The 15851-nt window shown below is 49.2% G+C and overlaps 1 protein-coding gene across 1 annotated transcript in view; it reads left to right on the plus strand.

Annotated features, from left to right (window-relative positions):
- Positions 1-12637: 12637 nt before the first annotated feature.
- The window catches only part of CHRD (chordin), a gene marked incomplete in the record, with an annotated part of 121201 nt that continues 117987 nt past the window's right edge, over positions 12638-15851 (plus strand). The window contains 2 exon segments of the mRNA XM_029616866.1: positions 12638-12839; positions 13629-13738. Of these exon segments, the coding sequence (XP_029472726.1) occupies positions 12701-12839; positions 13629-13738 (249 nt within the window).

Genomic DNA, 15851 nt, shown 5'->3' on the forward strand with positions numbered 1-15851 from the left:
GGTCGTTAGGCAGGAGGTCGGGGGGATGCGAGGAGATGTGGAGGAGTTCCGTTTTGTTCGTGTTGAGTGCAAGCTGAAGGTTGGTGAGGAGTGTGTTGATAGCTGCAAGGCACTTTTCCCAGTGCTCCAGGGCGTCAGATATAGAGTTGTGAATGGGAATGATGATCTGTACATCATCAGCATAGAGATAGAATTTGAGTTTAAGGTCGGAGAGGAGATGGCAGAGAGGGATGAGGTAAATATTGAAGAGGGTAGATGAAAGTGATGAGCCTTGTGGGACTCCTTGTTGTAGGGGGTATGAGGCAGATAGGTTGTTTCTGATTTTAACAGAGAACTTTCTGTTAGAGAGGTAGGATTTGAACCAGGCTAGAGCTATTCCTGAGATGCCGATGCTTTCTAGCCGTGTCAGGAGGTGGTGGTGGCTGATGGTGTCAAAGGCCGCTGAGATATCGAGAAGGGCGAGGATGTATCGTAATTGTAAAACAATGCAGAGCTGTACACTGTGAGGCCAGTGCCGAGGCTGGCAATCATTTATAATGTATCGTAATAGTAAAACAATGTAGAGCTGTACACTGTGCGGCCAGTGCCGAGGCTGGCGATCATTTATAATGTATCGTAATAGTAAAACAATGCAGAGCTGTACACTGTGCGGTCAGTGCCGTGGCTGGTGATCATTTATAATGTATCGTAATGGTGAAACAATGCAGAGCTGTACACTGTGCGGCCAGTGCCGAGGCTGGCAATCATTTATAATGTATCGTAATTATAAAACAATGCAGAGCTGTACACTGTGAGGCCAGTGCCGAGGCTGGCGATCATTTATAATGTATCGTAATAGTAAAACAATGTAGAGCTGTACACTGTGCGGCCAGTGCCGAGGCTGGCGATCATTTATAATGTATCGTAATAGTAAAACAATGCAGAGCTGTACACTGTGCGGTCAGTGCCGTGGCTGGTGATCATTTATAATGTATCGTAATGGTGAAACAATGCAGAGCTGTACACTGTACGGCCAGTTCTGAGGCTGGGGATCATTTATAATGTATCGTAATGGTAAAACAATGCAGAGCTGTACACTGTGCGGCCAGTGCCGAGGCTGGCGATCATTTATAATGTATCATAATTGCAAAAAACAATGCAGAGCTGTACACTGTGTGGCCAGTGCCGAGGCTGGCGATCATTTATAATGTATCGTAATAGTAAAACAATGCAGAGCTGGACACTGGGCGGCCAGTGCCGAGGCTGGCGATCATTTATAATGTATCATAATAGTAAAACAATGCAGAGCTGTACACTGTGCGGTCAGTGCCGTGGCTGGTGATCATTTATAATGTATCGTAATGGTGAAACAATGCAGAGCTGTACACTGTACGGCCAGTTCTGAGGCTGGGGATCATTTATAATGTATCGTAATGGGAAAACAATGCAGAGCTGTACACTGTGCGGCCAGTGCTGTGGCTGGCAATAATTTATAATGTATCGTAATAGTAAAACAATGCAGAGCTGTACACTGTGCGGCCAGTGCCGAGGCTGGCGATCATTTATAATGTATCGTAATAGTAACACAATGCAGAGCTGTACACTGTGCGGTCAGTGCTGTGGCTGGTGATCATTTATAATGTATCGTAAGGGTAAAACAATGCAGAGCTGTACACTGTGCGGTCAGTGCTGTGGCTGGCAATAATTATAATGTATCATAATGGTAAAACAATGCAGAGCTGTACACTGTGCGGTCAGTGCTGTGGCTGGTGATCATTTATAATGTATCATAAGGGTAAAACAATGCAGAGCTGTACACTGTACGGCCAGTGCTGAGGCTAGCAATCATTTATAATGTATTGTAATAGTAACACAATGCAGAGCTGTACACTGTACGGCCAGTGCTGAGGCTGGTGATCATTTATATTGTATCTGCAGAGCTGTACACTGTGCGGCCAGTGCCGAGGCTGGCAATCATTTATAATGTATCGTAATGGTAAAACAGTGCAGAGCTGTACACTGCTGTGGCTGGCACCATTTTACTGTAGACCCATGGAGTATGCAGGCTCAGGGCTGGCCAGCAGCTAAGGATCGCTCCTGCCCCATTTTAACTTCTGAAACATTATAGATGGGGGGAGTGGGTAGGTAGGGTGGGGGAAATTCCATTTTTTATTTGTGTGCTGGGGGAGGGATTTTAACAGGCGCTGGATGAACCTGGCCCTTTTCCTTTGCTTTTTTAATTTGTTTTGTTTTCTGTTTATTCTTTTCCTTTGATGTTTATTTTGTTTGAAAAAAATCAAATGAACCGAAATAAACCTCAAACAAAATAAAACCAACATAGCAAATTGCGGTGTGTCTGGGTCAGGCAGGTGTCTTCCTCCTCTTTCAACACCAAAAGCAGGGGGGGTCTGCATATTAATTCACAGACTGTCCCCTGGCCGTTAGCAAACCTCGTTCTGATCCTTATTGTCCTTAAATGTTCCACATATGATAGACAATTTGTGTTGGTCATTGTGTATGGGAGACGAGTTATACTACAGGCAGCTGGCCTGGAGGTTGGGAGATTCTCGGCAGCAACCTATGCCATGGGCGGGGACTTGCATTGCTGTCTGGACCTTGTGATGGACTCCTCGTCCCAAGCTAGATGCAGCCTTCTTTGATGCAGCGATTTGGCTTAATAGATATTTGCAGAGCCCAGTACCCTCTAGGTAGAGACTGCGTATATTTCTCCCCAAGGCATAACACTTAAGTCGCATTACTTTTTTTCTTTGCAATATGAAGTTAACGCTGCTGGCTGATTCTATGGACATCCTGACCTGGTCCCTTTCTGATCCTCACCCAGCTCTATTGCCCATGCAGCTATCTCAGGTGAAGGAAGCAGACAAGATCTGGCGATTTATCACATCCCTCTTGGGCAATGATAAATTCCATGACATGATTTCTGAGGCCCTCAAGGAGTTTTATGAAGTGCAGGTAGGGGCTCTACTGTAGTGATCTGGAAGATGCTAAAAAGTGTGTTACATTTATTTATTTATTTATTTAATTTCTTTTCCTATACCGATGCTCAAGACTAGGTCTATCGTACCGGTTTACAATGTAACTGAGGGGAAACCAATTAACATCAAGGTAGAAAGTAAAGTTACATTAAACAGGGAGCATAAAACCTGGGCAATGGAAGACAGTACAGAGTTTAAACTAAGAAACAATTAGAGAGAGATAAATATATAAATCAACAAAAACTGTAAGATACAAAAACATAGGTTTATCCTAGGCAGTTATTAGCCTGGTATGTCCAGAGGGAGAAGGAAAGGGTGAGGTTGGGTGGGGGGGAAGGGATTGGGGAGGGGTGGGGGAGTGAGAGTCAGTGATGGTTGAGGAGATCCTTCAGCGGTAGGCTTCTGCGAACAGCCAGGTTTTCAATTTCTTTCTGAAAGTTGAATGGCATTGTTCTTGGCGTAAGTCTTGTGGAAGTGAATTCCAATGTAGTGGACCTGCTGTTGAAAGAGCTCGCTTGTGAATAGTGTTGTGGACCGATGATTTGTTGGGGGGGGCCTTGAGCGAACCTTTGTAGGCAGTTCTGATCGGTCTTGCGGAAGTATGTAATTCAAGTGGGAAGGTGAGTTGGAGAGTGGATTGCTGGTAGACTGATTTGTGGATGATGGTGAGAGCCTTGAAAAGTATTCTATATTGGATGGGCAGCCAGTGTAGAATTTTTAGTATTGGTGTGATATGGTCCTTGCGACGAGTGTTTGTAAGGATCCTAGCCGCTGCGTTTTGCAGCATCTGAAGAGGTTGGTGGACGAAGCGGGCAGACCAAGTAATAGAGCGTTACAATAGTCGATCTTTGAAAACAGTATGGCTTGAAGCACCGAACGGAAATCCTTGAAGTGTAAGAGCGGTCTAAGTTGCTTCAGGACCTGTAGCTTGAAGAAGCATTCTTTGGTTGTGGCGTTAATGAATTTTTTGAAATTCATTCTAGAGTCAAGGGTGGCCCCAAGATCTCTGACCTGGTTTGCTAATGGGATGCTAGCATTATTTGCGAGGGGGTTGTTGTCACAAGGGGAGATAACCAGTAGTTCCGTTTTGGAAGTATTTAGGACCAAATTGAGACTCGAGAGCAGAAGGTTGATGGCGTGTAAGCAGTTGTTCCAGAAATTTAGAGTAGAGATGGGGTCTGAGATGGGGATTATGATTTGTACATCGTCCGCGTATATAAAGTGGGTGAGATTGAGACTATTGAGTAGCTGGCATAAAGGGAGTAGATATATATTGAACAGGGTAGGGGAAAGAGACGAACCCTGAGGTACACCTTGGTTTGATGGAATGGAGTGAGATTCTTTGTCATTTATTTTGACTTTGTAGTGTCTGTTGTTCAGAAAGGATGTGAACCAGAGCAGTGCAGAGGCCGGATATGCCTATTTCCATTAAGCGGTTTTATGAGGATAGTGTGGTTTACCGTGTCGAACGCGGCAGAGATGTCGAGAAGGGCTAGCAGGTAAGATTGTCCCTTGTCAAGGCCCATCAGGATGTTGTCCGTTAGAGAAAGAAGGAGGGATTCTGTGTTTAGGCGTTTCCTGAATCCGAATTGAGAGGGGTAGAGAATATTGTGGGAGTCAAGGTAGTCTGTGAGTCGGATGTTGACAAGCTTTTCCATTAGCTTGGCTATAAAAGGTAGGTTTGCAATGGGCGGAAGTTTGCAGGGTCGGCTGGGTCCAGGTTGGGTTTTTTAAGTAAGGGTTTAAGTGAAGCAATTTTTAAGGAGTCCGGGACCGATCCTTGATTGAGGGAGCAATTTATGATGTCTGCCAGCGGTTTAGCAATGGTGTTAGGGATGGTGAGAAGTAGTTTGGTCGGTATTTGGTCCAGAGGATGAGTGGAAGGTTTCATTTTCTTGATTATTGATTCAATTTCCAGGGAGGATGTCTGTTCAAGAATTTCTAGTGACGGTCTGTGGATATTTGGTGGAGGGTTATTAGTTGCGAGGCTTAATGGTTGCGAAGGGTTTGGAGCCATGTTAGTTGAAGCCAGGGGGGCAAGAAGGTTTTTGATTTTGTTATTCCCAGTTTTGTTATTCCCAGTGGCACAGAGTGCCACTGGGAATTTAACCTTGGATCAGGCAGACTGGAAACTCATATGGGGGGCTGCTCACAGTCTCCATCTGCAAAAGGAGGATGGAGCTGATGGTGAAGCTGCTTCATTGTACCTATCAATACTCTGTTTGCACTGTTTTTCTCTCCTGAGTCTTCTAGGCTTTGCTGGAGGGAATGCGGATAGGAGGGGTCCTATTATCATATGGAGTGGACATGCCCCAAGGTTACCACTTTCTGGAGGGGTCTCTGAGGGGAGATTGCTAAAATACTGGGAGGAAACCTTGTTCTTATGCCAAATGCTCAGCCTTTGGTCACTCACAAGAGGGTATTAGCTGACCAGCTGATACATGCAGGAGAATTTACTGTAGCATTGCTATGGAAGACTCTCCCTTCTCTAGACATATGATATAAACAAATCTATCATATTGCTTTAATTGAAAAACTGAATGACAATATATGTTGAGACATAATTTGTCACTACATGATAGGATCTGGAATAATTTATGAGAGTGCTGGGGAAAAGGGACTGATAAATATTTAGAGCACATTCATTATGTAAGCTTAAGAACATAAGAACATAAGAAATTGCCATGCTGGTTCAGACCAAGGGTCCATCAAGCCCAGCATCCTGTTTCCAACAGTGGCCAATCCAGGCCATAAGAACCTGGCAATTACCCAAACACTAAGAAGATCCCATGCTACTGATGCAATTAATAGCAGTGGCTATTCCCTAAGTAAACATGATTAATAGCCGTTAATGGACTTCTCCAAGAACTTATCCAAACCTTTTTTGAACCCAGCTAAACTAACTGTATTAACCACATCCTCTGGCAACAAATTCCAGAGCTTAATTGTGCATTTATTAATGAGGATGTTGGGAAGAAAGCAGTTCCAGAGATGGTTTTCAAGGGTGATGAGTCAGACGACCTGAACCAAATCATTGTGAACCTGGAAGATTTAGTAGGCCAGATTGACAAACTAAAGAGTAGCAGATCACCTGGACCGGATGGTATGCATCCTAGGGTACTGAAGGAACTAAAAAATGAAATTTCTGATCTATTAGTTAAAATTTGTAACCTATCATTAAAATCATCCATTGTGCCTGAAGACTGGAGGGTGGCCAATGTAACTCCAATATTTAAAAAGGGCTCCAGGGGCGATCTGGGTAACTATAGACCAGTGAGCCTGATTTCAATGCCAGGAAAAATAGTGGAAAGTGTTCTAAAAATCAAAATCATAGAGCAAATAGAAAGATACGGTTTAATGTAACACAGTCAATACAGATTTACCCAAGGGAAGTCTTGCCTAAAAAATCTGCTTCACTTTTTTCAAGGGGTTAAAAAACATGTGGATAAAGGTGAAACGGTAGATGTAGTGTATTTGGATTTTCAGAAGGCATTTGACAAAGTCCCTCATGAGAGGCTTCTAAGAAAACTAAAAAGTCATGGGATAGGAGGCGATATCCTTTCATGGATTACAAACTGGTTAAAAGACAGGAAACAGAGAGTAGGATTAAATGGACAATTTTCTCAGTGGAAGGGAGTGGGCAGTGGAGTGCCTCGGGGATCTGTATTGGGACCCTTACTTTTCAATATATTTATAAATGATCTGGAAAGGAATACGACGAGTGAGGAGATCAAATTTGCAGATGATACAAAATTGTTCAGAGTAGTTAAATCACAAGCAGATTGTGATAAATTGCAGGAAGGACTTGTGAGACTGGAAAATTGGGCATCAAAATGGCAGATGAAATTTAATGTGGACAAGTGCAAGGTGTTGCATATAGGGAAAAATAACCCATGCTATAATTACACAATGTTAGGTTCCATATTAGGTGCTACAACCCAAGAAAGAGATCTAGGCATCATAGTGGATAACACATTGAAATTGTCGGCTCAGTGTGCTGCGGCAGTCAAAAAAGCAAACAGAATGTTGGGAATTATTAGGAGGGGAATGGTTAGGGGCGGCTTGCTGTACTGGGGGATCGGGCTTCCACTGGTGGGCCGGTTGCTTCCATCACGTGATTCCTTTTTTTAAGAAGGGAGAGCTGGGGTCCCATGCTGATGAAGGGAGTTAGTTGGGGGGTCCAGTGGCTGAGTTGAGGTCTATGTTGGGGAAGGCATTACTGGAGGTTTGAGGATGGGAGCTGGATTTAGTGCTGGAGTTGGAGGGAACTGGGTTCTGTGCTGGGGGAGAGGTGAACTGGGGGTCTGATCTGGGGGTCAGCTGGAGTCCAGGGCGTTGAGCTGGTTTCAGTGCTGGGGAAGGGGTGGCTGGGGCTGAGGGGTTAAGCTAGGGGTGACTGGAGTCAGGGAATAGCTGGAAAGGTGGAGGGGGGAGGGTTGAGTTGGGGGTCCATGCTCGGAGAAGAATAAGCTGGGTCTGGGGGTGAGCTGGGTTCTTTCCTGGGGGGAGGTGTGAGTTGTGGACCAGTCCAAGGTGTCCTGAGCTGCAGAGAACTGAGGTGGGATGCATGCTGTGGAGGTGTTTGTGTGTGCGTGCAGCTGGGATCAGTCCTGGGGGAGCTTTCAGTTGGAGGTTCAAGGGGGCTGACTTGGGGTATGTGCGGGGATAGTTGAGTTCTAGAGTTGTTCTGGCAGAGATGTGCATTGGGCTCCTGTGGAGTGTGTGTGGGGGGAGGGGGGTCAGTGCTGGGGAGGCTGAGTTGGGGCCCCGGGAGAGGGAAGAGCTGGGATCTGGAACGGCAAAGTGGAAATCTGTCTGGGGGAGAGAAGATGAGTTGGGGGTCTGTCCTTGGCAGGGTGGATGTGAGTTGGGATCCAGAGGGAGAACACCTGGGGGAGGGGAAGGGAAGGGAGAGATGGGGACTGGGGGATGGGATACAGGGGGATGAGAAGGGAGCTGGGGTCTTGTCTATGGGGGGAGGAGGTGGGTTCTGTCCTAGGGGAGGTGTGATTTGGGGACCAGGGGTACTGGGGGGAGGTGTTTGGGGGAGGTGGATGAGTTGGTCCATGGGGGGAGTTAGGGTCTGTCCTGATGGGGGTGAGTTGGGGTGGGGGGATGAGTTTTATACATTTTCCCCTCCTTTTTCTAGCGCGCACAACCAAGGCAGGCGCCTCCATAGGATGTAATGAAGGCCACGTATGTAAATGAGATGCAAAGCAAGCGCCCCATAGGATGTAATGAAGGCCACGTATGTAAATGAGATGCAAAGCAATCGCCTCCATAGGATGTAACGAAGGCCACATATGTAAATGAGATGCAAAGCAGGCGCCTCCATAGGAAGTAACGAAGGCCACGTATGTAAATGAGATGCAAAGCAGGCGCCTCCATAGGATGTAATGAAGGCCACGTATGTAAATGAGATGCACCTCCATAGGATGTAATGAAGGCCACGTATGTAAATGAGATACACTCAGAAAATCTATGCGGATGTGAAACAAGCCCGCACTCCCAGCCCTAAGTAATAAACTGCACACAAACCCACATGAATACACTGAGACCTGTGAGGGATTTTTGTTTTTTACGTGGGGGGGGGGAGCCTTCTCCTTTCATTGGGTGATCCAGGAGTGGAACTGAAGGTGAGTAGAGCAGTGTCCATCCCCTTCATGTCCCATCTCCGGCCGCATGGCAGCTGTCCTGGTGGAGGCCGTTAGGCACGGATAATGCAGCAGAGACCCGCAGAATGAAACAAACATCTGGAGAAAGTGAAGGCCATCCATGATTGCCCCAGAGCTGCACAGACAACCACACTAATGCCGGCATATCCGATCTCCAGACACGCCTTTAACTTAAATCCTGCCCTGAACCAGCTGCTAAAAAACCCCACACTAACCCATGCGGGCCTTACTGCAGAGCCCGTGAAGAGGTAATTTGCCTCATTTACGTGCACTAGCGCTAAACCAGCTTCGTGTTTTTAGGCGGGTTTTTGCGTGCATTTTTCCTGCACTGAATATATTATTACATATCTTCCTAAGGCCAGCACGGGAAAACCATTTGCAGAAACCCACGAATGTATGCACAAAAACCTGCAGCAGCTTTAGCAAGGCAGATCACATTGGCACCTCTGAATGTTATTTTGGAAATACGTAAAATTGTCATGCTAAAAAAGTGATCTGAAGCTGGGCATTGGGGTTTGGGGGGGTCTGTGCTGGGGGCTGAATGTTGGGGTCCTGGGTATTGATAGGGTCTGTGCTGGGGGGTGAATGTTGGGGTCCTGGATATTGTTAGGGTCTGTGCTGAGGGTTGAATGTTGGGGTCCTGGGTATTGATAGGGTCTGTCCTGGGGGCTGAATGTTGGGATCCTGGGTATTGATAGGGTCTGTGCTGAGGATTGAATGTTGGGGTCCTGGGTATTGATAGGGTTTTTGATGGGGGATGAATGTTGGGGTCCTGGGTATTGATAGGGTCTGTGCTGAGGACTGAATGTTGGGGTCCTGGGTATTGATAGGGTCTGTCCTGTTCTGGGTATTGATAGGGTCTGTGCTGGGGTGAATGTTGGGGTCCTGGGTATTGATAGGGTCTGTGCTGAGGGTTGAATGTTGGGGTCCTGGGTATTGATAGGGTCTGTCCTGGGGGCTGAATGTTGGGATCCTGGGTATTGATAGGGTCTGTGCTGAGGATTGAATGTTGGGGTCCTGGGTATTGATAGGGTCTTTGATGGGGGATGAATGTTGGGGTCCTGGGTATTGATAGGGTCTGTGCTGAGGACTGAATGTTGGGGTCCTGGGTTTTGCTGGGTCTGTCCTGGGGGCTGAATGTTGGGGTTCTGGGTATTGATAGGGACTGTGCTGGGGGTGAATGTTGGGGTCCTGGGTATTGATAGGGTCTGTGCTGAGGACTGAATGTTGGGGTCCTGGGTTTTGCTGGGTCTGTCCTGGGGGCTGAATGTTGGGGTTCTGGGTATTGATAGGGTCTGTGCTGGGGGATGAATGTTGGGGACCTGGGTATTGATAGGGTCTGTGCTGGGGGATGAATGTTAGGGGTCCTAGGTATTGATAGGGTCTGTGCTGGGGGTGAATGTTGAGGTCCTGCGTATTGATAGGGTCTGTGCTGGGGGATGAATGTTGGGGTCCTTGGGATTGATAGGGTCTGTGCTGGGGACTGAATGTTGGGGTCCTGGGTATTGATAGGGTCTGTGCTGGGGGTGAATGTTGAGGTCCTGGGTATTGATAGGGTCTGTGCTGGGGGATGAATGTTGGGGTCCTGGGTATTGATAGGGTCTGGGGTCCTGGGTATTGATAGGGTCTGTGCTGGGGGATGAATGTTGGGGTCCTGGGTATTGATAGGGTCTGTGCTGGGGGCTGAAGGTTGGGGTCCTGGGTATTGATAGGGTCTGTGCTGGGGACTGAATGTTGGGGTCCTGGGTATTGATAGGGTCTGTGCTGGGGGCTGAATGTTGGGGTCCTGGGTATTGATAGGGTCTGTGCTGGGGTCTCAATGTTGGGGTCCTGGGTATTGATAGGGTCTGTGCTGGAGGATGAATGTTGGGGTCCTGGGTATTGATAGGGTCAGTGCTGGGGGCTGAAGGTTGGGGTAATGGGTACTGGAAGGGTCTGTGCTGGGGGCTGAATGTTGGGGTCCTGGGTATTGATAGGGTCTGTGCTGGAGGATGAATGTTGGGGACCTGGGTATTGATAGGGTCAGTGCTGGGGGCTGAAGGTTGGGGTAATGGGTATTGGAAGGGTCTGTGCTGGGGGCTGAATGTTGGGCTCCTGGGTATTGATAGGGTCAGTGCTGGGGGCTGAAGGTTGGGGTAATGGGTATTGGAAGGGTCTGTGCTGGGGGCTGAATGTTGGGGTCCTGGGTATTGATAGGGTCTGTGCTGGGGGCTGAATGTTGGGGTCCTGGATATTGATAGGGTCTGTGCTGGGGACTGAATGTTGAGGTTCTGGGTATTGATAGGGTCTGTGATGGGAGTGAATGTTGGGGTCCTGGGTATTGATAGGATCTGTGCTGGGGGCTGAATGTTGGGGTCCTGGGTATTGATAGGGTCTGTGCTGGGGCTGAATGTTGGGGTCCTGGGTATTGATAGGGTCTGTGCTGGGGACTGAATGTTGGGGTCCTGGGTATTGATAGGGTCTGGGGTCCTGGGTATTGATAGGGTCTGTGCTGGGGTGAATGTTGGGGTCCTGGGTATTGATAGGGTCAGTGCTGGGGGCTGAAGTTTGGGGTCTTGGGTATTGATAGGGTCTGTGCTGGGGACTGAAGTTTGGGGTCTTGGGTATTGATAGGGTCTGTGCTGGGTTGGGGTCCTGGATATTGATAGGGTCTGTGCTGGGTTGGGGTCCTGGGTATTGATAGGGTCTGTGCTGGGGACTGAAGTTTGGGGTCTTGGGTATTGATAGGGTCTGTGCTGGGTTGGGGTCCTGGATATTGATAGGGTCTGTGCTGGGGTGAATGTTGGGGTCCTGGTTATTGATAGGGTCTGTGCTGGGGCTGAAGGTTGGGGTCCTGGGTATTGATAGGGTCAGTGCTGGGGCTGAATGTTGGGGTCCTGGGTATTGATAGGGTCTGTGTTGGGGTGAATGTTGGGATCCTCGTTATTGATAGGGTCTGTGCTGGGGCTGAAGGTTGGGGTCCTGGGTATTGATAGGGTCTGGGGTCCTGGGTATTGATAGGGTCTGTGCTGGGGTGAATGTTGGGGTCCTGGGTATTGATAGGGTCAGTGCTGGGGGCTGAAGTTTGGGGTCTTGGGTATTGATAGGGTCTGTGCTGGGTTGGGGTCCTGGGTATTGATAGGGTCTGTGCTGGGGACTGAATGTTGGGGTCCTGGATATTGATAGGGTCTGTGCTGGGGACTGAATGTTGTATCGAGAACGTCGGTATATAAAAATGCTAAATAAATAAATAAATATTGATAGGGTCAGTGCTGGGGCTGAATGTTGGGGTCCTGGGTATTGATAGGGTCTGTGCTCAGAGTGAATGTTGGGGTCCTGGGTATTGATAGGGTCTGTGCTGGGGCTGAAGGTTGGGGTCCTGGGTATTGATAGGGTCTGTGCTGGGGGATGAATGTTGGGGTCGTGGGTATTAATAAGGTCTGGGGTCCTGGGTATTGATAGGGTCTGTACTGAAGCATGAGATGGTTGCGGGGAGCTGGGCTCTGTGTGATGGACGTGAGAGGCTCTGGAGAGGCTGAGCTAGGGTTTGAGGGAGGGGATTTGGGGCTGGGAAGGGGGTAAGCTGGGTTTCATGGTGGAGGAAGGGGGAGTTGGGGGCTGGGGGAGCAGGGGTCTGTAAATTGAGACACGGAGGGGGTGATTTGAGATCTATGCTGTGGGGTGTAATCTGGAGGGGTGAGGGAGGAGAGCTGGGTAGCAGGGGTGAGTTAGATTCAGTCCTGGGGGGGATGGAGGAGTGCAGTGGGGGTGGGGGAGAGCTGGGGTTTCTGCCGGGGATGGTGTGGGTGGTGCTGAGCTCCTGGGCCTGTGCTGGACTGAGAGATGGGGGTCCAGGGTGGGGGATGATTTGGGGTCCGTGCTCCTCTCCCTCCCCTCCCGGCCCTCCTCTTTCCGGGGCGGGTTTGCTCCGCTCCAGGCTGCAGGGGGCTGTTTGTCTTTCTGGCTGTGGGCGGCTATAAGGGCGAGGTCCGGAGCCGCCGCCCCAGGCTGAGCCAGAGAGCTGCTGTCCCGGCACCAGGGTCGCTCCTCTCTCTCCTCCCCCGGCTTGACATGCAGCCCCGGGTCCCGCACGTCCTCCTCCTCCTCCTCCTCCTCGCTGCCTGGCCGCAGACAGGAGGCTCCTCCCGGGCTAAAATGCTTCTCCCCATCCAGTCCGAGCAGGAGCCTGCGGGCCAGCGACCCTTGTCAGGTAAGGAAGGGAGGGGAAGGGGCACTTTTGGGCTCTGACAGTCCCTGCTTCCCTGCTTTCTGAGAATCCCCAGACTCCGGGCAGGGAGGGATGAGTCCAGATGTGCGCGCTGCAGCCAGCCCGGGCAGGAAAGGCGCAGTGCCTCTCCAGATGTTCCAGAGCTGGGAGGAGGAGGAGGGGGACCTGCCGAGGCAGAATCGCCACATCTGGATCGTGCAGAGGCAAAATGAGGAGGGAAGCTGTGTAGGGGAGGCTGAAGGTGTCCTCGGTCTTTTGCTTCTTTTGCCACCGCTGGGTCTGAGAGCAGCTCCGTGCTGAAGTCCCGCTTACTGTGGTCTGGCAGAAGGAGGACATTACTCCATGTTTGGCTAATTTCTTTCTGATGATTCAGAAACTCGGCTATGATCTGAATGAAAGAACGTCTTGGGGGGTGTATGAGGCAGGGGGAGGAGGCTTCCAGATGTTTTAGCCTGAATTCCTTACGTGTGGATTTCCAGTGTGAAGTTGAAATGTCCTGAGCCTGCTGCTTTGCTGTTACTGCTCCTCTCTCTCCACCCGTCCTCTCTGATCCTCCCCTCTTCTCGCCCCTAACATCTAGCCTCATCTCCTCCTCATCCTCTCCTCTCCTCTGGATAGTGACCTGGTTCTCCACAGAACCTCCTGGTGAAGGCTGCTGCTTAACTCTTTACAGCCTGAAACTTTGGAGAAAATACAGCAGGGGTATATGGTGGGGGTGGAGGGGTGCGCCAGGATTCAGCGTGACCCTCAGCACACCCGTTCCTTCTTTAGGTACTGGCTGCTCCTTTGGGGGACACTTCTATGCACTGGAGGAGGTCTGGAACCCGGACCTGGGAGATCCCTTCGGGGTGATGCACTGTGTACTCTGCTCCTGCCAGCCGGTAAGTGCCACACTGGGAGGGAGAGTAATAAGTTTTGGAATATGCATCTTGTTTACTGGTGTGTAAGAAGCAAGAAGGATAATGCTCTGCAGAAGGAGATTGTAGAGCACACACACAGCCGGCACACCCCCACCATTCCCCATATGATGGAATCCCTTCTCCACTTAATTACACATTAGTCACAAATGATGAGCCAAGAATCCACATCCCAGCACAGCTGCAGCCTGCTGAGAGGAAACTCCTGCAGCTGCTTCCCTATGTCCATGCTGAGGGGCAGCCAGCAGCAGAATGGTATAGGTGGTTGTGCAGGAGACACACACTCACTGTGTCCATCCTTTCACTCTCACACACACACTGCAAACACAGGAGACAAGGGTCCATCCACCTTCTGGCACACACTCACTGTGATCATCCCTTCACTCTCACACACACTGCAAAGACAGGAGACAAGTGTCCATCCACCTTCTGGCACACACTCACTGTGATCATCCCTTCACTCTCACATGCACACTGCAAAGACAGGAGACAAGTGTCCATCCACCTTCTGGCACACACTCACTGTGATCATCCCTTCACTCTCACACACACTGCAAAGACAGGAGACAAGTGTCCATCCACCTTCTGGGACACACTCACTGTGATCATCCCTTCACTCTCACACGCACACTGCAAAGACAGGAGACAAGTGTCCATCCACCTTCTGGCACACACTCACTGTGATCATCCCTTCACTCACACGCACACTGCAAAGACAGGAGACAACTGTCCATCCACCTTCTGGCACACACTCACTGTGATCATCCCTTCACTCTCACAAACACACTGCAAAGACAGGAGACAAGTGTCCATCCACCTTCTGGCACACACTCACTGTGATCATCCCTTCACTCTCACACACACTGCAAAGACAGGAGACAAGTGTCCATCCACCTTCTGGCACATACTCACTGTGATCATCCCTTCACTCTCACAAACACACTGCAAAGACAGGAGACAAGTGTCCATCCACCTTCTGGCACACACTCACTGTGATCATCCCTTCACTCTCACACACACTGCAAAGACAGGAGACAAGTGTCCATCCACCTTCTGGCACACACTCACTGTGATCATCCCTTCACTCTCACAAACACACTGCAAAGACAGGAGACAAGTGTCCATCCACCTTCTGGCACACACTCACTGTGATCATCCCTTCACTCTCACACACACTGCAAAGACAGGAGACAAGTGTCCATTCACCTTCTGGCACACACTCACTGTGTCCATCCTTTCACTTTCGCACACACACTTCAAAGACAGGAGACAAGTGTCCATTCACCTTCTGGCACACACTCACTGTGTCCATCCTTTCACTCTCACACACACACTGCAAACACAGGAGACAAGTGTCCATTCACCTTCTGGCACACACTCACTGTGTCCATCCTTTCACTTTCGCACACACACTTCAAAGACAGGAGACAAGTGTCCATTCACCTTCTGGCACACACTCACTGTGTCCATCCTTTCACTCTCACACACACACTGCAAACACAGGAGACAAGTGTCCATCCACCTTCTGGCACACACTCACTGTGTCCAGACTTTCACTCTAACACACACACTGCAAAGACAAGGAAAAAGTGGCCATCATCCCTTTGTCATGCACTCACTGTGTCCATGATCCTTTCACTCTCATACGCATACTACAAAGACAGGGGAAAATGTCCATCCATCCACCCTCTGGCACGCACACACTGTATCCATTCTTTCACTCTCACACGCACACTGCAAAGAAAGGGGAATATGTCCATTCTTCCTCTATCACACAATTACTGTGCTAGTCCTCCCTCTGTCACACACACACACACTGCAAAAAAAGAGGGAAAGTGTTTTTCTGCTTCTGCCACTCACTCATTCAACACACAGAGTCTCTATCTTCCTTCAGACACACTGACTGTGTTCATTCTTTCTCTATCACAGAGAGGGGGAATGTGTCCTTCATCCCTGTCTCAAAATGACTACACAGAGAGAGGGAAAATGTCCATTCTCCCTCTGTCATGCACTTACTGTGTTCATCCTTTCTCTGTCACACACTCACTGCACAGAGGGGGAATATATCTTTCCTCCC

This window comes from Rhinatrema bivittatum, chromosome 9 (genome assembly GCF_901001135.1).
Source record: "Rhinatrema bivittatum chromosome 9, aRhiBiv1.1, whole genome shotgun sequence".
Classification (NCBI taxonomy): Eukaryota; Metazoa; Chordata; class Amphibia; order Gymnophiona; family Rhinatrematidae; genus Rhinatrema; species Rhinatrema bivittatum.